At 41.4% G+C, this 25418-nt stretch overlaps 1 protein-coding gene across 2 annotated transcripts in view; it reads right to left on the minus strand.

The window, feature by feature from the left end:
• The window catches only part of ZBTB16 (zinc finger and BTB domain containing 16), a 127474-nt gene that overhangs the window by 16008 nt on the left and 86048 nt on the right, over nt 1-25418 (minus strand). The window contains exon 3 of one of the 2 annotated variants that reach the window (XM_063436614.1): nt 20586-20672. The exons of the other annotated variant lie outside the window; for it this stretch is intronic. Within the exon in view, the coding sequence (XP_063292684.1) occupies nt 20586-20672 (87 nt within the window). The remainder of the gene's footprint in view (nt 1-20585; nt 20673-25418) is intronic. 2 annotated transcript variants of the gene reach the window in all.

Genomic DNA, 25418 nt, shown 5'->3' on the forward strand with positions numbered 1-25418 from the left:
GGGCAAAAACCAGTTGTCAACTGGTGTGACCACTATTTGTCTCACGCAGTGCAACACATCTCCTTCACATAGAAATGATCAGGTTGTTGATTGTGGCTCACTCCTCTTCAATGGCTGTGCGAAGTTGCTGGATATTGGCAGGACCTGGAACACTGTGTTGTATATGCCGATCCAAAGCATCCGAAACATGCTCAATGGGTGACATGTCCGGTGAGTATCCTGGCCATGCAAGAACTGGGATGTTTTTAGCTTCCATGAATTGTGTACAGATCCTTGCAACATGGGGCTGTGCTTTATCATGCTGCAACATAAGGTGATGGTTGTGGATGAATGGCACAACAATGGGCCTTAGGATCTTGTCAGGGTATCTCATGCAGATAAGCTTCCTTGAGACAATTTCTGACAGTTTGTGCAGAAATTATTTGGTTATGCAAACCAATTGTTGCAGCAGCTGTCCGGGTGGCTGGCCTCAGATGATCTTGGAGGTGAAGATGCTGGATGTGGAGGTCCTGGGCTGGTGTGGTTACACATGGGCTGCGGTTGTGAGGCCGGTTGGATGTACTGTCAAATTCTCTGACACTCCTTTGGAGACGGCTTATGGTAGAGAAATGAACATTCAATTAATTGGCAACCGCTCTGGTGGACATTCCTGCAGTCAGCATGCCAATTGCACGCTCCCCTTAAAACTTACGACATCTGTGGCATTGTGCTGTGTGATAAAACTGCACATTTTAGAGTGGCCTTTGTGACCAGCCTACAGCACATAATCATGCTGTCTAATCAGCATCTTGATATGCCACACCTGTGAGGTGGATAGATTATCTCGTCAAAGGAGAAGTGTTCACTAACACAGATTTAGACAGATTTGTTAACAATATTTTAGAGAAATAGGCCTTTTGTGTACATAGAAAAAGTCTTAGATCTTTGAGTTCAGCTCATGAAAAATGGGGGCAAAAACAAAAGTGTTGCGTTTATAATTTTGTTCAGTGTACTTTGACCAGAATAAAGATAAAAACAGTAGTGTGGATTTTTATATTTAATTTTATTATTTCAGACCTCACAAAGAAATATTAGCTAAATATAGGGGATGGGTAAACAAATTATGGAAAAGAAAACGCAACAGTTCCCCTTTAACTTGATTTTCCTGATGTCTTTTCAGACAGTGGGCAGTTAGAAGTGCCCATAAAATCGTTGAGTGTAAGAATACCCCGATATATTTTAAGAACTACAGAATGTTAACTTCTGGAATGGTATCCGCTAAACCAGGCATAGGCAGCCTTCGGCACTCCAAATGTTTGGGACTACACCTCCCATGATGCTTTGCCAGCATTATGGGTGTAATAGCATTATGAGGGATGTAGTCCACAACATCTGGAGTGCCGAAGGTTGCCTATCCCTGCGCTAAACTATGGTCCGGCCCAATGAGTCATTTTGGACAATTAGGATTCTGGGACCTAACAAAGAAATCACTAGTGGATCAACTGAAAGGGCACCCAATTCTTTACAGTCCTCACATTTATAATTTTAATTTATTTTGGGCAAGTTAAATTCATCAAATAAAAAATTACCAGAAAACAAATAATATATTTATGTTTTTGTTAATCTGTAAATTTTTGTATTGATTTTCTATTAGAAGTCCACACATGTAGGTTTTATTTAAACCATTAGGGTTGCATTATAGAGATATATTTGGCAATTCCCACCATGGAAATACAAACTGGATCCCCATTTTAAACAGTACAGATCAATCTACAGCTCATTAGGCATTGTCCAACAAAAAAACGTTTGAAATTACTGCATGTCTTATTCACTATAGAAGGCACAGCTAATTACGGTGATGGATGGTCACATTTTACTGCACAGCACAGATAATATTAGGGATTATGATTGTATTGGTAATGAAGGTTTTACATGCATTCAAGCATAGTTACAGCATCAATGATCCATTGCTATTAATATGAGTCGCAGAAAATATCTTTATAGAACTGTCAATGTGTGAGCTTCCTCTGTATTGATCTTGGCTTAGAATACTACACTCCTGTGTACGACATATACTCAAGCAGAAATGTATCCTAATACTCTTGTTTAAAATTATAAAAAATGCATAAGACGTAAATAAGAATCTATATAGATCTAGGTTTTTAACCCCTTAAGGACCAAACTTCTGGAATAAAAGGGAATCATGACGTGTCAGACATGTCATGTGTCCTTAAGGGGTTAAAACAACAAGCAAACGGACACAATGTATTTAACACATTCTCTACCAACACAAGGTGTCTTCTGTGGCAACCCTATTAAAGAGGGGGGGGGGGGGGATAAATGGGGTGGAAGAGCCTAAACTGTACTTTTTACATACAGTTGCCAGTATTCATAGATGCAAATGTGTATACTCTTTGTACATTCAGACCCATTCTAAACCATACCTCCCAATTGTCCATACTTAGGAGTGAGAGTTCCTATTTTTTTTTAGAACCTGAGAATAGTGATGTCGCGAACATAACATTTTCGGTTCGCGAACGACGAACGCGAACTTCCGCAAATGTTCGCGAACGGGCGAACCGCCATAGACTTCAATGGGCAGGCAAATTTTAAAACCCACAGGGACTCTTTCTGGCCACATGAGTGATGGAAAAGTTGTTTCAAGGGGACTAACACCTGGACTGTGGCATGCCGGAGGGGGATCCATGGCAAAACTCCCATGGAAAATTACATAGTTGATGCAGAGTCTGGTTTTAATCCATAAAGGGCAGAAATCACCTAACATTCCTAAATTGTTTGGAATAACGTGCTTTAAAACATCAGGGATGATGTTGTATCGATCAGGTAATGTAAGGGTTACGCCCGCTTCACAGTGACAGACCAAACTCCCCGTTTAACGCACCGCAAACAACCGCAAACAGTCCATTTGCACAACCGCAAACTCCCCATTTGCACAAGGTTGGATACCAAGCTAGCCATGTCCCGTTCCTTGTCCTCACTGATGTTATTGAAGGTCTCTTCCTCCACCCAGCCACGTACAACACCAAGGGTCCCCGAAAGGTGACAGCAAACCCCCTGGGACGCCTGCTGTGTTTGGTCTTCCACCTCCTCAAAGCCTTCAGACTCGCCTCTCCTTCAGACTCGCCTCTCCTTCAGACTCGCCTCTCCTTCAGACTCGCCTCTCCCTGCGTCGCCTCTCCCTGCGTCGCCTCTCCCTGCGTCGCCTCTCTCTGCGTTATTATAAGGTGTGTTAAGTAGTACTATTCCTATCAGTTTAATCCCTGTTACGTCCCCTATCAGGGGACGTGTATATTAGGCATCGATTTTAGGAAGCGGGAGATGGAAAAAGATGCTTGGTCGGTCTTCCTACTTCAAATTTGGGGCACTGCACGTGCAATTTAATGTGCCACCAGATAGGAATACTACTACTTAACACACCACTCCTATCTGGTGGCACATTAGATTGCACGCGCAGTGCCCCAAATTTGAAGTAGGAGGACCGACCAAGCATATTTTCCATCTCCCGCTTCCTAAAATCGATGCCTAATATACACGTCCCCTGATAGGAATAGTACTACTTAACACACCACTCCTATCAGTTTAATCCCGGTTACGTCCCCTATCAGGGGACGTGTATATAATGCATCGATTTTAGGAAGCAGGAGATGGAAAAACATGCTTGGTCGGTCCTCCTACTTCAAATTTGGGGCACTGCGCGTGCAATCTAATGTGCCACCAGATAGGAGTGGTGTGTTAAGTAGTCCCCCTCATCAGGCCTTTTTTAGTAGAATGTATCGCCCACTGTCAGTCCCTTCGGGATCCATCCCTCATTCATCTTAATAAAGGTGAGGTAATCTAGACTTTTTTGACATAGGCGACTTCTCTTCTCAGTGACAATACCTCCTGCTGCACTGAAGGTCTTTTCTGACAGGAAACTTGAAGCGGGGCAGGCCAGAAGTTCTATCGCAAATTGGGATAGCTCAGGCCACAGGTCAAGCCTGCACACCCAGTAGTCAAGGGGTTCATCGCTCCTCAGAGTGTCGATATCTGCAGTTAAGGCGAGGTAGTCTGCTACCTGTCGGTCGAGTCGCTCTCTGAGGGTGGATCCCGAAGGGCTGTGGCGATGCGTAGGACTTAAAAAGCTCTGCATGTCCTCCATCAACAACACGTCTGTAAAGCGTCCTGTCCTTGCCGGCGTGGTCGTGGGAGGAGGAGGATTACTTTCACCTCTTCCCCGGTTAGATTCCCGTTGTGCTGTGATATCACCCTTATATGCTGTGTAAAGCATATTTTTCAATTGATTTTGGAACTGCTGCATCCTTTCCGAGATTATACCGGGGGTCTAGTAGCGTGGACACCCAGTACAGGTCGTTCTCCTTCAGCCTTTTTATACGAGGGTCCCTCAACAGGCACGACAGCATGAAAGACCCCATTTGCACAAGGTTGGATGCCGAGCTACTTATGTCCTGTTCCTCGTTCTCAGTGATCTCTCTGAAGGTATGTTCTTCCCCCCAGCCACGTACAACACCACGGGTACCAGATAGGTGACAACGAGCACCCTGGGATGCCTGTTGTGGTTGGTCTTCCTCCTCCTCCTCAAAGCCACATTCCTCCTCTGACTCCTCTTCCTCACAATCCTCTTCCAGCATTGCCGCAAGTCCAGCAAGCGATGCGGATAAGGCTGTTTCTGGTGGTGATGGTGACCACAACTCTTCCTCTTCACGCTCATCTACGGCCTGATCCAGCACTCTTCGCAGGGCACGCTCCAGGAAGAAAACAAATGGTATGATGTCGCTGATGGTGCCTTCGGTGCGACTGACTAGGTTTGTCACCTCCTCAAAAGGACGCATGAGCCTACAGGCATTGCGCATGAGCGTCCAGTAATGTGGCAAAAAAAATTCCCAGCTCCGCAGAGGCTGTCCTAGCACCCCGGTCATACAAATATTCATTAACAGCTTTTTCTTGTTGGAGCAGGCGGTCGAACATTAGGAGTGTTGAATTCCAACGTGTCGGGCTGTCGCAAATCAAGCGCCTCACTGGCATGTTGTTTCGCCGCTGGATATCGGAAAAGTACGCCATGGCAGTGTAGGAACACCTGAAATGGCCACACACCTTCCCGGCCTGCTTAAGGACGTCCTGTAAGCCTGGGTACTTTATGTACAAAGCGTTGTACGATCAGATTACACACATGTGCCATGCACGGCACATGTGTCAACTTGCCCAAATGCAATGCCGCCAACAAATTTCTTCCATTGTCACAAACCACTTTGCTGATCTCCAGTTGGTGTGGAGTCAGCCACTGATCCACCTGTGCGTTCAGGGCGGACAGGAGTGCTGGTCCGGTGTGACTCTCTGCTTTCAGTCAAGTCAACCCCAAGACGGCGTGACACTGCCGTATTCGGGATGTGGAACAGTACCTGGGGAGCTGGGGGGGTGCCGTTGATGTGGAGTAAGACGCAGCAGCAGAAGAGGACTCAGCCGAGGTGGTTATGGAAGAGGATGGAGTAGGAGGAGTAGAGGAGGTGGCAGCAGGCCTGCCTGCAAGTCGTGGCGGTGTCACCAACTTCTCTGCAGAGCCATGCATTCCATGCTTGGCAGCCGTCAGCAGGTTTACCCAATGCACAGTGTAGGTGATATACCTGCCCTGACCATGCTTTGCAGACCAGGTATCAGTGGTCAGATGGACCTTTGCCCCAACACTGTGTGCCAGACATGCCATTACTTCCTTTTGCACAATCGAGTACAGGTTGGGGATTGCCTTTTGTGCAAAGAAATTTCGGCCGGGTACCTTCCACTGCGGTCTCCCAATAGCTACAAATTTTTTGAACGCCTCAGACTCCACCAGCTTGCATGGTAAAAGCTGGCGGGCTAAGAGTTCAGTTAAGCCAGCTGTCAGACGCCGGGCAAGGGGGTGACTGTGACATTGGCTTCTTACACTCAAACATGTCCTTGACAGAAACCTGACTGTGGGCAGATGAGCAGGAACTGCTCAAGGCGAGAGACGGAGGGGCGGATGGTTGAGAGGGGGCAAGGAGGACAGCAGTGGTTAACGTGGCTGAAGATGCTGGACCAGGAGGAGGATGGCGGCTTTGAGTTTGTGTGCTGCTTGTACTCATGTGTTGATCCCATAGGCGTTTGTGATGTGCGATCATGTGCCTACGCAAAGCAGTTGTACCTAGGTGGGTGTTGGACTTCCCACGACTGAGTTTCTTTTGGCACAGGTTGCAAATGGCATTGCTGTTGTCAGAGGCAGACACACGAAAAAATGCCACACTGCTGAGCTGTGCAATGATGGCATTCTGGTGGTGGCAACAGCATGTGTTGATTGGCGTGCTGTCTGGCTGACCCCGGGTGCCGATGCGTGCTGTCTGACTGTGCCACTAGCTCCTTGCGACGACCTCCCCCTGCTTCCAACTAGTCTCCTCCTCCTCCTCTCTGTCTCCCAATCTGAACTTTCCCCCTGTTCTTCTCTTCTAGCGGGCACCCACGTGACATCCACGGACGCATCGTCATCATCAACCGCTTCACTTGCAAACGAAGCAGCAGTGGGTACAACATCATCATCATCACACCGTACGTGTGTAATGCTGCCTGCCTGAGACATATCCCTGTTATCTACATCCTCTGGCAATAATGGTTGCGCATCACTCATTTCTTCCAACTGATGTGTAAATAACTCCTCTGACATACCAAGTGAAGCGGCTGTGGTGCTAGTGTTGGTGGTGGCGGCAGGCGGGCGAGTGGTAACTTGAGAGGTGCCCGAAGCTAAGCTGGAGGAGGATGGTGCGTCGAGGTTCCGAGCGGAAGCTATAGAAGATTGAGTGTCCTGTGTTAGCCAGTCAACTATGTCCTCAGAACTTTTCAAGTTCAGGGTACGTGGCCTCTGAGCAATATTCTAGGGCCAAAGGGAATCACAGAACCACGACCACGACGGCCCCTGCGGGGTGGCCTGCCTCTGCCTGTCATTTTTTTTCCGATTAGTGGTACTCTGCGTGCAAGCTACTGTGACAACAGATATGAGTGGCACTGGTGTGACACTGTGCCCTGGCAGGCCATGAAACGCACACTCGTGAAGGAGACTGCTATTATATTAGTCCAAAAAGTTATTTTTTTGTTAAATGCAAGCTATTGTGACACCAGATATGAGTGGTGGCACTGGGCAAGTGGGCACATTATACGCTGCGAGCCTGACACACACGCTGGCAGACAAATAACTGCTATTCAATCTATTACAGTCAAAAAATGGGTTATTTTTTTTTTAAATGTACACTACTTTTACACCAGATATGAGTTGCACTGGTGTGACACTGTGCCCTGGCAGACCCAGAAACACACACTAGTGAAGGAAACTGACTGCTATTATATTAGTCCAAAAAGTTTTTTTTTTGTTAAATGCAAGCTATTGCGACACCAGTGAGTGAGTGGTGGCACTGGGCAAGTGGGCACAGTATATGCTGTGAGCCAGACACACAGGCTGGCTGGCAGGCAGGCAGGCAACTGCAATTACATTACACAGAAAAAAAAAAGCAGACTGATGTTCTAGCCCTAAAAAGGGATTTTTGGGGTGCTGTCCTTACAGCAGAGATCAGATGAGTCCTTCAGGACTGTAATGGACACTGAATACACTAGCCTAGCTATCAATTTCCCTATCAAATCAGCAGCAGCTACACTGTCCCTACTCTCACTAAGAATGCAGCTTCACAATGAATGTAAAATGGATGCTGTCCAGGAGGTGGGAGGTTCTGGGAGGGAGGGTCTGCTGCTGAATGGCTGGAATGTGTCTGCTGACTGTGAGGTACAGGCCAGGGTCAAAGTTTACTCAATGATGACGAATAGGGGGCGGACCGAACAGCGCATGTGCTCGCCATCCGTGGCGAACGCGAACAAGTGATGTTCGCCGGGAACTATTCGCCAGCGAACAGCTCGGGACATCACTACCGGAGAACCATTCTCCTGTCAATCTTATTCCAGTGCTCCATTGGTAGAGAAGCACCCACTGCCCAAATGCAATACTAATGGACAGTCAGTCAGAGTCTAGAGTGAGAAGGATATATTTCACAAAGAGGAAACCACGTGGACATAATATAAAAAATAAATAAATTTTAAAAATTATAAATTGTGTTTAGTTTATGTGTTTTTCATCTTATACAGAGAAAAAAAAGATAAAATTTAAGAAAATGTATATAGAAGCATCCCAAAAGCATTAGTTTTTTTTTTTGTTTGTTTTGTTTGTTTTTTTTTTTTTCTACTTCATATATGAGAGAATAAAATCTCTTGCTCTATGAAAATCTTTCAGGTACCTCCAGGGGCTTCCAGGGGTGCACACTTTGGTTTACTTTCGCCTTATATTTTCCAGCCGCTCCAATGCAATATGTTTGGGACGTGCGAGCCGGCTAGAAGTCTGTGGCGTGAAGTCAGAACGGGTAATTAGTAAACATGGCGTTTCTCTGCTAGCTCATTGGCATGCGAGCCGGACGGAGGGAGCCTCGTTTAAAATGCAGCCTGACGAAGCTTTGCGGGCTGCAAACCATTTGTTAGCTCCTATTGAAGAGGCTTCAGGGCCAGTGGCAATTAAACTGGAATTAGTGTTTGGAATGAGATACAGCAGATTCATACTGAGAAGGCGAGAGGGAATGGGTGGTAGTGTTTGGGGGTGGAGGGGGCCGCAGACTGACTTCTGCAGAGTACCTTTTCTTTTTTACATGAGCATCTCTCCATCCCTGTCCTCCTCCTACTCTATTAGATCTCTGTGTACATTAAATAAAAAACATGTTGTATTAATGGGAGGGTTATGCATTGCAGATTGCTCTGACAAGAGTTGGACAAGACATACTTTATTGCCTAAAAGCCAGTCCATAAAGAAAAATGAAATTAAAAAAATCCAGTAAAGTAAAATAAAATAAAATGAATAATATCAGGTAAATTGCAATGTTCAACAGTGTAGCTGCAATGGTTTGCAATCCTTCAGCACTACTGTAATGTTTCGATGCAGCATTGGTGCATTAACCAACAGAGCTCTCTCATCTGAATATTTTGCTAGTCTAAGTTTTATGTGAAATTTGTTTTTGATATCTACTCTTCAAAAGTAAGAGTCCTTTGCGCTACCTTGAGTGACAACTGGATCTGATGATGTGAGAACAGGACCCGATGGTCCACAGTGAGCAGAGATTCGATTCTCTCGCCTCAACTTTCGGATACAGGTACTTCATGTTCCTTATATGTCAGTTCTAAATCTTAACCTGAATAAGAGTAAACTGATCATCTCTTCTGACAATAAGTTATAATTTTCATGAGAAGATTTTTTTGCTTCAATACCTGCTTAGGTGCAACAATGATTTTTGCCAGTGGGCTATTCTAGAGTTAACATTTCATAGCAGATCATTTTTACGTTTTTGTTTTTACTTTCAACCGTTTGAGGACAACTGGAAAACTGCATATTCTTCACCTGGCACAGAGCAATGTAAGACGGACTCCTGAAGCAAACCACTTGCTTGTTCTACATTTTAAAAAGTTAAATTAAGTTTACAACCACTTTAAACACTTAATTAATAAAGCATGGTTTCCCTACTTTACTAGTTATGTGTGCCCTTCCTATTCTCTAAATGCACTATTTAAAAACATTACACACGGCCCTTTTATTTATTTTCTAGAACACTTAATTCAGACAATTCTTCCTTCCTCTACTCAAGCCAAGTTTCCTCTCACTACAAGTCATTGTCAACGTTGACATTAAAGAGGAAGCAACAGCTGCATTTCCAACTCTTTCTTTGATAGGCCATCTTCTGTTGATTAAGTGGGCATTTACAGTATTGGGCCAACGAATAAGGTTACAGAGTTATAGAAAATTGAGCACAATAATATGCTTAATGATAGAATGTTCAATGTTGATAATACACTCCTGCAGCATGCGGTTATAAAACAGGATGCTCCTGTACTGGCCAATCTTTGCCAAGCAATCAATAATGGCATTCAGCAGCTTTTCCCCAGAACCCATTAATAAGTGCAGATATTTAGTGCTTGAACATGCGAACCTCCAGTATATATAATGCATATGCTGCAGTAAGAAATTTACCTATTAATTATGGAGGGAACCCAAACTGACTTCCATGATTAAATAAGATCTCTTGGATAGTAATTAAATGCGTTACATTTTAAGACATCATTAAGTGCTGTCCATCAACATGAAGTGATACTCGTCCAGGGAAACATGATGGATGTGGCAACACATGTTTTGATAGAAAGCAAAGTTGGACATCTACTGTTCATAAGACGTTTTGGTCATGGACATGTTCTCTGACAACAATAAAACAATTAAGTGCATTCACACATTACATCCTTAGAAGACAAGATCTTACAAGTGATGGAATTTTAAAAAAAGCCTCCTTCCACAGCACATATCTCTTCTTCATATGCATGTTATCAGGTCGATGTACACGATTCCTTTCCTAACACACAGATTGATCAGTAAGGGCAACCTGCATCTACAACAAAACGTATATAGTATGTTGAACATCGAGCCAAGTGTTTTATTAAAATTCTAAATGGGCAGTTAGGTTTGTGAGAGTTACGGTAAGTTTCTCACATTCTGTAAGAATTATTATTATTTTATTATTTATATAGCGCCATCAGATTCCGTAGCGCTGTACAATGGGAAGAATCACACTTCCTAATACATTACCAAACATCCCTTTCATTTACATCCAACATAGTTTTTGCCAACAACTTTTCTGCTACAAAGGAAAAAACAATCAATATCACAATCAGTTATCTACTGATATAAGGGCTTGACTAATTATTCTGCTAGCCATGGCTGAAAACGGGGAGCAGCAATATAACAACTTTTTCGTACAGTCTGTTCTAAACACTAAATTCTGTCTAGCATAAAAGCACTGTACATGGGAAGGGCTACCATGCATATCGATGTCTCAATTCTTGATTATCTATGGTAAATGTTTAGCTGAGCTGTTATGGTCACACATAAAACTTCTTGTGAGAACAGAGCACTTAATTTAATTGAAGTAGTTTAAACATGAAAATCAGCCACATTTACTCTAATAATCACATTGCCGCATTCATTTCAGTCATTCTAGAATGTTGGCCATGCACTGCAAAGTCATTAAATAGCAGAAGATCATATACACAGAATAGCACAATATATATTGTAACAGAACTAAACCAAATTTAGTTTTAAACTCACTGGATTAGTATGATTGCCATTTATATAGCGCCAACAGATTCCGTAGCGCTTTACAATATTAGAAGAGGGGAGTTCAACTATAAATAGGACAATTACAAATAAACTTACAGGAACGATAGGTTGAAGAGGACCCTGCTCAAACGAGCTCACAGTCTATAGGAGGTGGGGTGTAAAACACAATTTTTAACAATGAATCGGTTTATGGCATTCTTCATTTTTTGTGGAAATCGTTTTCCTTTACATAGATCTGAAGCATTCAGATATTGAAGAAAAAAAATAAAAATCCTACACCCACTAATTAGGGACACAGAGTAAGGTAAAGGGACAATATAGGCGCCCACGCCACTTCATCTCACCCAGAGGTGCAGTGCCACTGTCCCCTTAACCAAGCAATTATTATTATTATATTATATTTATTTTTTTAACTGCATAGTTACTGCATCAGATTGTTCACATTGCAGGATTAGGACTGTCTCTAACGGCTGTCTTCTAGTGTTGCAGGGTTTAACTCCATGACACAGCGCAAGACACAGTGTCTTGCAAATCCCCATTGCTTAACTGTGGGGCAGGCGTAACGCGCACATGACGACAGAGGAAGATGAGACGGAGCCAGCGCCGAGGGACCCAAGTGCTGGTATCAGATAAGTGTTTAATGGTTATTTATCCCTTTGATTGCTGTGGGTGGGGAATGCGCGGGTGTGGAGGGACACTGTAGTGTCGTTTTCCATTCCAAACACTATTTAGTGTTCCTTTAAATTATTATTAATCATGCTGGGTGAGATTTACATGTATTCTTTTTTCTTCTGTTTTTCCTCTTTCTGAAAATTAAAATTCGGTCATCATATTTTGCCACAGAAACATTTAAAAGAGCCAGGACTGGCAGAGACATTATCTGGTTTGGTGACAGCTCAAAGCAGAAGCTGCAGATTGTTGGTAGATTAACTGCACACTTTGTGCCTCATTCATTAAGACGGGCACTTTGAAGGTGCAGTAAGAGTTCAATCAGCCATATATCTTTTACTCTAGCTATTTGGCGATTTTCTACCATCAAAAATAGATTGAATATATATTTAATCTGAGAGCCTTCTTTATCCAACCACCAATACATTTCCTATTTATAGATTTGGTATCCTTGTGGGTTGGCAAGCTTTGGAAATCCAGATGTTGTAGACTACAACTCCCATGATGCTTTGCCATCATTATGGCTGTAAGAGCATTATGTGAGATGTACTCAGCAGCACTTCAGAGTCTCTGAAGCACAAAGCACATTGGCGTCTGTCTGCCCTATCCCTGCTGCAGATTTAATCATTCAATAAAGGTAGTTTATACTTTTTTACATGTTTTTAACTGGTGGAAGTCAGCATTCAATAAATGAATGGTTTTGTTACATGTAATAAATACATTTAAATGAAAAGAGATGACAAAAGTCATATCCATGGCAAAGGCTTCATCAGGGTATTACAATAAAAGTGTTTTTCTTAGAAATTCTAATGTTAAAGCAACACTCCACTGCCTAAATATTAAAATAGTATATATACCCTCAATGAAAACATGTATGTATTCAATTATGCATTTTTTTATTGCGTGTATATCTAAAACAACTTGCAAAAGTTGCAGATCTCTTTCTGAAGCCTTTGCAAGACCTCCCCTTCTACCCCACCCAGACTTTCTGTGTCTGTCCAATCACAGACTTCCCAATGAAGCTCAATGAGTAGTCTTTGCCGGACTTCTGAGTTTAGCTTTATTGAGCTAAACAACCAGGAAGCAACAAAACTCCTGATAAGGATATTGGAGTAGAAGCAGACTATACATGGCATTATGTTCTAGTGGACAATGGCATATGCAACGGAGGGGTAAAATTTGGGAAAATCAGCAGATGTAAAGAATAACCACCCACCACTACTTAGACCTAACCTATTGAACATCTGTAGGATATGGATCTAGCCAATACATATAACATGTAACCTGCAGCATATCAAATAATACTCAACATAGGGATTGTTGTACTCTAATGTCAGTGGTAAAAAAAAAAAAAAAAAAAATCTGAGTCATAAAAAAAAAAAAAAAAGAAAACAAAAAGAAAAGAAAAACCATGCAGTGAAGTATAAAATTGCTATAATTAGTTATTCACAGCTAAAAAGTAAAAAAATTAAATAAAAAAACTGAAATAAAAAGTTATGGAACAGGAGTGCATAAATTTCAGCAGATTGGATAATTGGGAAATGTATGGCTGTACAAAAAGCACAGCATATAACTCAACTAGTATAATAGTAACAGGTAATATAACAGGACTATTCAGAAATATTTGGGTAGTCTGTATGAACATTCTAAACAAAAGAAAAAAAAAAAGAAAAAAAGAAAAAAAGGTTCCAAATTTCTTAGACTTGACAGGCCAAACAGTCGTAATCTATGATCATAGAGGAAGCACAGAGTGGCAGTGACCTCATAAGTCTCTGTCCACCATTATCCATCAATGTATACAATATAGAGAGTTGTTGATGCCCCATCATTCTTCACATGAATGGGACATGTCAAGTTCTACTTCTTCCCATCATTGAATTATACGAAGAAAAAAAAGCAAACAAAAAAAACATAAAAATTCATTTAAAAGTGATTGGTCCTTTAAGGCCTCCAAACTCTTACTTTAAAATAAAATCCTTTCAACATATTTGACGAGAGCAGAACAAAAAATGTGAAGTTTCAGAAAACAAAAGGTTGAAGAATTATGTGTTTGTGCCTCTTTCCATGATTTGTTGTTGATCCTCAAATTTGAATTGTTTGTTCCAGAGCTTTACTCCGTGATACTGGAGATAACGAATCTTACCTAAATTGTAAAATTCATGTGGCCACCCTATTGTTTCATAATGTGCTCTAGTTGAGTTTGGGAGAAAGAGGTCATCAACCGGTGTTCTTTATAATCTTTATATTCTGAAAGCTCTTTGAACTAGGAATATGGGAGAACACATCTGGTGGCTCTCTGCTCGCAATTCCTGATTTGTCATATTATGAAAGCTTAATAAAAGGGAGAGGGAAATGAACAGTCTGTCCGTACATCCTTAGTAAGATGTAATACCACTTACTCGGAGCACACCCCTATTTGTAGTGTTAGTCTGGATTTAATTTATTCCAGAGGCCATCTGGCCAGCGCAGTCACAAAGAAATGTCCCCTGTGAATGAGAGGCCATATTTGTCACACCTCCTTCACCCTGACCTCTCTGTCCCAAGTCTTTTCAAGCAGGGACATGCCCAAGGTTCATTCTTTCTCTCCTTTCCATTGTCTGCGTCCCCAATGGATTCCAACAAGTGGGGCCGCCACAAACAATCATGCCTAGGACGTCCCTACGGATGGTTGAATGAAGCCAGTGACAAGGAAACGTTAAAGGCTTTGACATTAGAGGAGCCAGCAACCAACTGTACCAAACTAACTTAACACCTTCCTTGCTGTCCTCCTGGTATAAAGGAATAGAGCTTCTACACTGACTCTAGCAACACTTACTTGGCAGGAATAAAATAAATATTTTGGCGATACAGTGTGTAGATGTTTGCTCAAGCCCACAAAAAATAATAATCGGATAATTTAGGAAAACAAAAACAACTCCTCTAAAAAAGTGCAAGCCTGATGTCTACGTGATTTGAAAAATCTGTTACAAGTGGTCTTTTTTTCCCCATAGCCATTTGAAAAAAAAAAGTGTCTTTAATAATAGTTTCAACAATGGATCATTTTAGATTAACATCAGTTTAGTGAAAAGGCCTAAATGTTTGCCAGGGCTAAAGAACATTTTGAGTCGTCTTTTTGTTTAAAAGGCTGATACTTGCAAAGAAACATTTTGGGCCACATGCAACTTGAGGGTTTTTTTTTTTTTTAAATGAAAAGGTCACCCTGAACCATGATTATTTGATTCTTTTGATAACGTATACATTGTTTTTTTGGTGTTCTTACATATGTGGCCTCCCAACAAACCAACATTTGGTGGCATAGTTCCAATGCTAGGGTTCTGTCCTATCGTTCTTTAGTTTCTTGGAGTCCTACATCCAACGACCACACCGATGAGTGCTTCATTAGACACTACGAAGCAGGCACAAGGAACATGCAGAGAGTGTTTCAGTAGCACTCCATGTTCATGCATGTCAGGGGCCAGCCAGGACACTGGCACCCTCGCATGCTTGATGCCAGGCTGGCATACCCATTCAGTGGGTGGGCCCGCACACTCTCTGGGAGGGCCCAGCCATTATTGACTTTGTTAGTGATGACACCCACCCTACCTGTTCCAACTCCATAACTCCCAATGTTCAGGGAGATATAGATGTCAAGCAGCAGAAAATATTATGTAGAGCATACAAAAGTCAGTTTTTGCCACCTTTTTGCTATACTTATGCAGCACTGATGGATTATTTACTAAACTGTGAGCCATGAAAAGACTTACAAGTAAATTACAAAATTTAGCCCAAAATAATTTTTCTCTTTTTTTTTTTATTACATCTAAATTTTATCAAAATAAAATCCAGACTGCCTTAGTTAGGTTCAAATAGACGATCTGGAAAAATTCAACTTTCACATCATCTTCAAACTGTGCCATTCGCATTTCAATTTGCTCCAATTTTGAGCTTAGTGATTAACCGGGCTTATTTTGGCCATTATTTGGCATATGCTGGTCAATTCTCCTTACTTTACGCTTTACTGAATAAACGTCCCGTAGTAAAATGCATTTAAAGCCATTTCAAATATTTAATGAATGTGTAAATCAGAATGAAAAGTATATTCAATTCTTTTAATACAAAGGTAGAATAATAAAAAGTTGTGATAGCCGCCGTATTGTCCATGATTTGACTCTTGCTGCCTCTAACCAGCATCTATGCTTCTGGCGTTGAATAGGACATAAACTGGGTTTAATCTCTAAACCTAAAAACTGAGGAAGTTATTCTGGAGGAAGTTACCTTAGAAATGCTGATCAATATATAAAATTAATGCAGCTTTAAGCCAGACACTTAAAACGAACATTGTTGGCAACATAACTGCTTCATCTCGTTGATGTGGTTGTAGTGCCTGGAGTCCCATGGCATCATTCTTCCATTCAGCATCAAACAATTTGTTAAAGTTTTAACACTAATTAAGAGTCTCCAGCAACATTAACCCTGCTTGGTCCAATAAGGAATCCAATCATATCTCCAATAGGGGCAGGGCTATCCAAAGCCATTCAGCCATTACATTGCTTGAAAACGGTTTAACCGTGAGACCGTGCAAGGGGACTTCAGGCTCTATAACCAATTCAATGAGATTAGTTCTAGTGCCTGCAGTGTCCCTTTAAAGCATAACCCAAGATACAACATGGCAGCCAGATTTAATGTAGCTCAAGTGCCCAATAGAAATCTGTCCTGCCAACATTCTATGACATCAGTTGTCTATTTTAGACTCTATTGTGATGTTCTGTTTAAGAAAACCGTCCTAATGCCAGCAGGTTGGGAGGAAATTAGGTCCTTACAAAGATTATTTGATTGTCAAAATCAGTTTAGAATCAAAGGGAAAAGAGAATATATATATATATATATATATATATTACTTCCCAGCTCCTCCTGTACCTCTTGTCTGGTAACTAAAAAATAAATGAATAAATTGGGAGGGACAAAGAGGAAGGGGAGAGCTTTGTGCGGCCTGCTGATCAGACTCTATGCACAAAGAAGGCTTGCTGTAGGTCAAACCACGGGATGACCCTGTGACTGGACAAAGAGCTTAGAATCAATCCTGGCGCTAAAGAGGTCTGTTTTGTAATCCATTGTGAAAATGTGGACACAGTACCACTCACTTATATACTTCATAGGAAAGCTACTTAGAGTTTCCAGGACTTACCACGGAATTCTGGCATTCTACAATTACAGAGTATCAGTGGTCTGTTCAAGGAAACAGAATGTTATATGTGGAGGAACCAGATAGCAAGTGGAAAAACATGGTTACTTGCAATAAATCAGTATGGTGGCTGCAATCTCTCTTCAAAGCTATATCTATGACCAAGGCAGGGTAGGGGGTTAATGAGCATAAGTAATCAGACTCTAAACAATTGTATTAAAGTTTCCATAAACAGGGCCACTTGGTACCTTCTCCTTTTAGGGAAAGGGTTAATTAAAATGTTCCTAGGGTGCAGTACAAGGGAAAGCCGTTGACTCCATAATCATAGGGCTTTTGTTGGCAACGGGTTAAAGGTCAGCTCAGCCCTCTTAATCCCAGACCAACTGCATTGTAATGGGAAGAATGTGTGGGTTTGTGGTGGGGGGGATTACAGAGGGAGGGACCATAAAGGGAACAATGTTTAACGTAGATATCACTACCCAAATGCCTATTTTTACCTATTAAATATGGTACATCTCATCACAACTCCTTAACCCATTCATTACCCCATCGGTTCTAGAATGACTGATACTTTGGTAACTAGAAACAAAAAAGTTAACGAAGGGTTTAGACGTTAAGTTGGGAAACTTGAAAAGAAAATGATTCGTTCATTCAGAAGGACAGGTATTGCAAATCTGATTTACGGAGAAAAAAAAAGGTCACATTACCAAAGATAATGGTGTCAAGAGATTCTGAATAGCAGTGCTTTTCCTATGTACTGGCACAGCTTTTCATGAAATGAGATTTTGTTCAGACAAATCGATCTTGTATAGTCACTACACATAACCAAGCTACTGACGGCAACTTTATTTATTAGCAAGGTTTCATTTGTGTAAGGGACCCATCTCTTTGCCGAAGATTGCATATATAAAACTGCAACTTAGAATTTGTCACAACGGCTCCATTTTTGTTTGTTCAATAAAGGGATGTCTTTACTTTTTGGGAGACAACACCATTTAATAACAATAATTAAAAAAAAATATAAAATCATTTATAATTTGTGTTTACATTTTTTTTTTAACTTGACATAACAAGTTTAGCAACTTATAGGACAATCCAGTTAACTTCAGGCATAGCAAGGCACACATTGCAAATTAGTAGAGAAAGAATCTTTTCAGCTAAGATGGAGGCATCCAGTTGTAGGAGAACGTGGTATAGATTTCCAAATTCTATTTTATTTTTCAGATCTCACAAAAACATGTGTGTTACATATAGGAGATAAGGAAGACCAATATTCTGCCAATTTACATTTTCCCTTTAAGTTTCTAATGGGTAGAATTTAACCCAGTCTGCATGAATGCCATGATTTTATTATTCTAAAAGTAAAAAAAAACGAAAAACAAAAAAATAAAAAAATAAAAACAAACTGTGCAGTTCCTCAAATTTATAGATTTGACCAAACAGGTTTTCCTCACGACATAATTGAATGATCCTTAGTGAGGTTTACAGGAGTATTTGATATAGATTGTATTATGTAAAGTTTAACAATCGCTCAGCCTTGTAAATCATATGTTATGTATGCTTAGACATGTCCAATTATTTATAAACACTTTTTAGAGTACTGTGTTTTGTAATTTTAATAACCAATTTATAGTACAAATCAAATTCCCAATAAAAATGGTTAGTGGAGCATTAATAAACTCACATTTCACAGCAGCTAATTTTTCTGATTCCACGTTATTCATCTGTTTTAAACAGTGCAATATAGGTAACATATACAGTATACCCAAAATTAAAAAAAATAATATCAAAGTGTTAAACTAAGAAAGGTACGTTAACACTTATTTATTAAACTGAATAATCAAAGCATTTTTCAAATTTAAGGTGGAAATATATAACTGTAAAAGTTCTCTAAGTCCGCTTCACTTTCTCATTAGATACTTTGGCATTTAATTTGAAATTTGCAGTGAATTCACTTTGAATTCTCACTCTAGATAATGCTAGTTTTTTTGTTTGTTTTGTTTTTTCAAATAACCAAGTTAAAATTGGATGTTAAAATTACCCAACTTAATAGCACTCAATTCATTGACCTTGAAAAGATGGACAGCTGAGCCCTGAGACTTTGCAGGGAATCGAACCCGTGAGTAAGATTTTGCAGCTAGATGATCTCGCCAACACTACAGAATAGCTGTAGGTCAAACAGTAAGGTTTTAAAAAGCACTGAGTAATTCCACGTCTGGAACACTGCTCATACATAGGTGAAGGTCTAATTCTGTACAGTCACTGTGATACGCACTCAATTTATTTTGGGCCATCTAATTGGTGCCTCCACTAAGCCACTGTCTCCTAGGGAAAACCACAAGCTTCTAAAATAAGACAATTCTACATCAAGGTCACTGGTAGTGGAAATATAATGTAGATGTCCATAAAATGACAATCCCTGCAAAATGGTCCTACAACAGGTGTAGTTACCCAGACAATACACAAATCTTGCAGGTTATGAAAAGGCCAAAATGTGTGAAAGGTCATATTTGATAGACAAAGGTAGAGCAGGATTCAACATCAGTATGTGATTTATTTACTTGAGCATCTTAGAATTAGCCCAATCTTGCACCAGAATAAGGCAATATTTGCATGGAGTAAATGGAATATGGTTTGGTTAGAATATCCGAGTCAAGGTCTTGGGTGATGTGTTCAGAAAGATACAGGAGCAACGAACCTTGTGTACTTTTGAATTATGACTTATTTTACAGTATCAGCTTACATTATCTACAGATGAGAAATCATAAGAGCCTTATGATCCTCTACTCAACTGTTTGCTTCACGTGAATCTAGTATTTTTTGTATAGTCTAACAGGTTACTCACGTCTGGCCTCCCTACAACATACCTGGTCATACAGCACCAAATGTATTGACTCTTGTAAGCTCAAGGTCATTCCTGGCCTCTACGAATGACTAGGAGTTCAATTCTTTTTAAAATTTATAGTTTTGCATACTTGGCATGAGCCATACGATTATAGCCTCTGCAAAGGGGAAAAGTGCTTACTTGTTCAATTGAATAAAAAAAAACTGGAAAAATGTAAAAACAGAATTGCGAGCACCTTCTCATTTATTTAAAAAGTGTTAAGAAAAGAAGAGGAGCTATTTTTAGCTGTAGTGATACAATTCCCTGAGTGTGACATTACTGAGCTTGTTTGCACGTGATGTCATAAGTCGATTCTCAGCAATCCTCCTAACCAAAGCTATGCAACGACCAGGATCGTTTACATTATCCCAACACTTTTTGGAGGTATTTATAGCACAGGAGGGATTTATAAAAATGTGAGGTCTTTATACATTATTGATAAATTGAGTAAACAAATAATACAGAAGTGATAACCTGCTCCTCTGGGTGTCCTGTAAGATTGATATAAAAAAAAAAAAAAGGCCAATATTGGAATTTATTTTCTGGAATCATAACAAATGTCTTTGGAGAGCCATCACCCTCTACTTTACTCAGCAGGACATATTGGCTAATGCGTGGGCATAAAATACGACAGTCCTTGCCACCACATAATGGACGGCTCCAGGAAGAAGTTCGGTACTGACCTGTATGCGTCTGTCGATGAGCTTCATAAGCATCTTCTTTAGAGAATTGTGCACCACATTGCTCACATACAAATGCCTTGGATCCAGCTAAAAAAAAATACAAAAAATAAATCAATTGTCAGTCTTGGCCCAAAAAATAAATAAAGCCTACATTACAGATAAGCAGCCCGACAGCGTAGAAATGTTGATTTGTGGATGTTGTCAGTAACCCCCCCACTTGCCTTAATCCTGTGTTCGTCATAAATGCCTCCAGCATATCCATTGTTAAAGAACCTGCAATGCGATTGATTGAAACCTGTGTGTTTCACGGGCATTATTAAACTCTGTCTGGAACAATACAATTTACTTGTTTACACAATCACTTTCTCTAACAATGCTACAGTTTGCTAAGTGAAAGTTGGAAAAAGAAAAATAAATAGGCAGAGAAATGAATATTATAGAAATGTAGCAAATGTGGAGAACATTAGGCCATGAAGCATGTCATTTCCCGATATAATATTTAATTTTATTGCATTCTTGTTTTATTCATCCAAGCGAGCCTGCTTGTACACCAGTGAAACGAGAACCGATAAAGAACTGTTAATTCTATTGTGCTGAAAAATAATAAACAATTGGCTTAATTTGTTTACTTTTATAACTCGTTATATAAGCCACTGTCACTAAGACAATAACCATATACAAATTTGTGCGGGGTTTTTTGTTTGTTTTTATTCCTCGAGGGAAGTGGCTGGAAAATAAGGTAATTTGGAAGAAAAGGTATGCTGTATTTGCAATTACATACCACAGAGTTTATTTATTTAATATGTATTAAAGGGTCACGCCCACTCTTTGTAGTTAAAACTATTCTTTAGTTTAGGATGCCCAATTGGGCATTAGTATTTTAGTACTTACCTGGAATCCAGTGCAGAGTAAAACTGTTTTTCAAGCCCTGGGCAATATCACTGCATCCCTCGCAATGTCCAATCAAATGCTTCTCAAATAGAAGCATTAGATTGGACGGTTCTCACCAGCTCAAAAAGCATGTGCATGCTCTGAGTTGGAGAGGGGAATGAGGGAGGGAAAGGCGGGAGGACGAGGGAGAGACAGGCGGGAGGACGAGGGAGAGACAGGCGGGTGGACGAGGGAGAGACAGGCGGGTGGACGAGGGAGAGACAGGCGGGTGGACGAGGGAGAGACAGGCGGGTGGACGAGGGAGAGACAGGCGGGTGGACGAGGGAGAGACAGGCGGGTGGACGAGGGAGAGACAGGCGGGTGGACGAATAAGTGGGTAAAACATTTTTTTTAAAGTAAATAAAAATAACTGTAAATACAGGTAGATGGGGAGTGAGTGCATGGAGGGTGGGAAGATGTAAATTTCCCCAAGCAGGCACGTTCACAGTGCTTGCTCCCTTACTAGAGATATGCGTACAACAAGCAAAACAGATTTTAGGTATATGTAGGCACCACATGGGAATCTAATTTTATCAGATTCTTATTTAAAACATATTTGAAGGGCTGCTTTCAATCTGTAATAATCCCATAGTCAATGTGTTTGTTGCACACTGGTTGAAAACCACTGGGTTATGGAGTAAAATATTTTAAAGAGCTTTAAGATTTCTTTTGTTTTGTCCTCATTGTGCATTCGATACTTTATATCATAGTCTCTTAGTAGAGTTAGATGCACTTTTGGGCGTTTTGCAGTGGCAAAACAAGGGGATAACTGAAGCAAGGTAGAGAGATACTCCTGTGTTCCTTTGGGTCCCACATATATAGAATGTGATGGTAAATTGATCCTAGGATTTGTCAATTAGGCCCTTCTAATTAGACTGAAAATAGTAAAAAAAAAAAAAAAATCGAAATAAATAAAAACAAAACTATGATTGTGCAACTTGGGTAACTTGGAATCTTTTTGATAGCTCTGTTTAGAGCAGTGGTTTCCAAACCAGTCATCATGGCCCACCAACAGTCCATGCTTTATGGATTTCCTTTTTTTATGCCAATGGAAATGCTGACAAAACCTGGACTGTTCGTGGGTCTTGAGGACTGGATTGGGAAACCCTGGTTAACAGTATAAAAGACTAGACCAAGTTGAATGAAAGTGCCGAAATATGCGATTATATCCTGCTCTCAGTTCAGCAATAGGCTCTGACACAGTGCAAGTGCAGTGAGAGATCACCAGGTCCCATTACACTAGATCGCTTTGAATAAAGATGTGATGGGTCATAACCTCAGGCTTTTTGTTAGTAAGAGCTTGGGAGGGCCATTGCAGTTTTGGCCTTTGCAGCCCTTGTCCTTCAAAAAATATAGGGACTTACAAGGTTTTTTTATACAGGCAGGCCCGGACTGGCCATCGGGCAAACCGGGCAAATGCCCGGTGGGCCGCGATGGCCATGGGCCGAGGCCGGCAGGAAAGACCAAGAGATCTCCCCTGCCGGCCCATGCGCAGCAGCACCGGCCCCAAGATGGAGGTCTAACCCATCACGGGCCGGAGGGGAGCGAGCAGCTTCCTTTATCTTCTTTTTGCGAGCTCCGAGATTATCAGAGCGTTGCCATGGTAACCGGCGGCAACGCTCTGAAAAAAACGGCGCTCGCGAGAGGGAGAGAGAGAGAGATGGTCTGTACCCTGCGGGGTACAGACTGAATTACCTGCCGCTGGACCGCCAGGGATGTGTGTGTGTGGCGTAGCCCCCTCACTGGACCACCAGGTATGTGAATGCTCCCTCCCCCCCTGCAAAGTTAAAATGAATTTTTTTTTTTTTTTACTTTTTAATAATAATACTTTAAGGCCATAAACACACAAACACATTACACACATACAAACACACTACACACACTGCACCCCTGCACTAACACTCACTGCACCACTAACACACAAACATTCTGCTCCCCTGCACTAACACACAAACACACACTGCACTAACACACACTGCACCACTAACACACAAACATTCTGCTCCCCTGCACTAACACACACTGCACTAACACACACTGCAGTAACACAAACACACACTGCACTAACACACAAACATACTGCTCCCCTGCACTAACAAACATTGCACTAACACACTACACACACAGCACCCCCTGCACTAACACACAAACACACTACACCCCCTGCACTAACACACAAACACACTACACCCCCTGCACTAACACACAAACACACTGCATACACTCTATACCCCTACATACACACTACAGTCCCTGCATTAACACACAATACACACTCTATATCCCTATATCCACACTGCACCTCCTGCACTTACACACAAACACACTACACACACTCTATACCCCTTATATACACACACGATTCCCCTGGCACTCACATACACACACTAAACACACTCTATACCTCATAAACCTACACTACACTCCCTGCACTCTCATACGTTATACCCCTATAAACACACACATTACACCCCCTGCATGCACCTACACTAATTTATATCCCCTATAAATACATATTCTGCACCCCCTGGGCACAGACTACACCACCTATGCATACATTATCCCCCCTATACACATGTGCTCTACAGTTCCTATATGCATACACACATTAGAGCCCCTAGATACAATCACAAACACACAGTACAACACACACTCCACAGGCCCTATATACAAACACACATACTTTACAACCCAGAGACACAGACACTACAGCCCCTAGCCACATGCAGTACGCCACAAACAGACCCCTTCACATACACAATTGCTCTACACACATGCAACGTCCAAACATATACAACAACACAAGGAACATCCCCACACATGCACAACACTCTTTAACAGTCCGGTTCCTGTTTTGATCTCTGGTATCCCACTATTGAGGACACCAGAGACGAATCGCCAGCAAACGCAGCACAAACTCAAACCACCCTCTCCCCTCCCCAAAAAAAAAACTCATGCCATTTATTTTAGCTCTGGAGGAGCGTCACATTAACATACTCATTTGGTGGGGGGCAAGGGGGTGTGCGTGTCAATGGTGGTGACATGACATGCCCCCTTTCTGGCCCCGCCCCTAATAGTGGGCTGCTCTGCCTTTAATTGCCCGGGCTGAATTTTTGTCCCAGTCCGGCCCTGTATACAGGCATCACTTGTAGAGGCTCAGGGCAACCGTGCATTATGTCATATCCAAGCACACCTAAATTCTTACAAACACTTCTAAAGAGGGGTCCACAAAATAATTTACTATACCACAGGAGAATCAAGTCTCATCCATACTCACGGACAAGAATATGAAACGTGAAAGGGATTATGTTGTCAGCTGTGGGGTCTGTCAGATGCTGCTATGTGCCTCCACTACCAAGACTAAAAAGGCAGTTCTTGATAACCAAGAACTTCTGTTAGCTCTCCTGAGCAATGCCCTGTACTGACTGAGTGCATCAGCTGCCCGCTCTCAGTCAATGACTAAGTGCTTAGCTCGGGATAGCCAATTAAAGCCCTGTCTTTTTTACGTGTTTAATTTAGAACTTCTAGAGCCTGCAGGAGCCACCAATGTAAAGTTCAATTAGCAGAGCAGGAGAAACCTCTAACGAAAACACACTATACTGACTGAAAATAAAACCATTTTTTTATGTTGGCCGTGAGTCACAGCCAGGGAAAATATGGCTATAGTGCTGAATAAATAAACAAAAAAGTGATTTAACTCCTAAATAACAGAATTGAGCAGTGAGACTGTAGGGGCATGATTCCAGGGGTTGGCAACCTTCAGAACTGCAGATGTTGTGAACTACATCTGCCATAATGCTCTTACAGCTATAATGCTGGCAAAGCATCATGGGAGATTTAGTACATAACATCTGGAGTGCCGAAGGTTGCCTACCCAGATCTGTACACGAAAACCGCTTCATT

This window comes from Pelobates fuscus, chromosome 11, assembly GCF_036172605.1.
Source record: "Pelobates fuscus isolate aPelFus1 chromosome 11, aPelFus1.pri, whole genome shotgun sequence".
Lineage (NCBI taxonomy): Eukaryota > Metazoa > Chordata > Amphibia > Anura > Pelobatidae > Pelobates > Pelobates fuscus.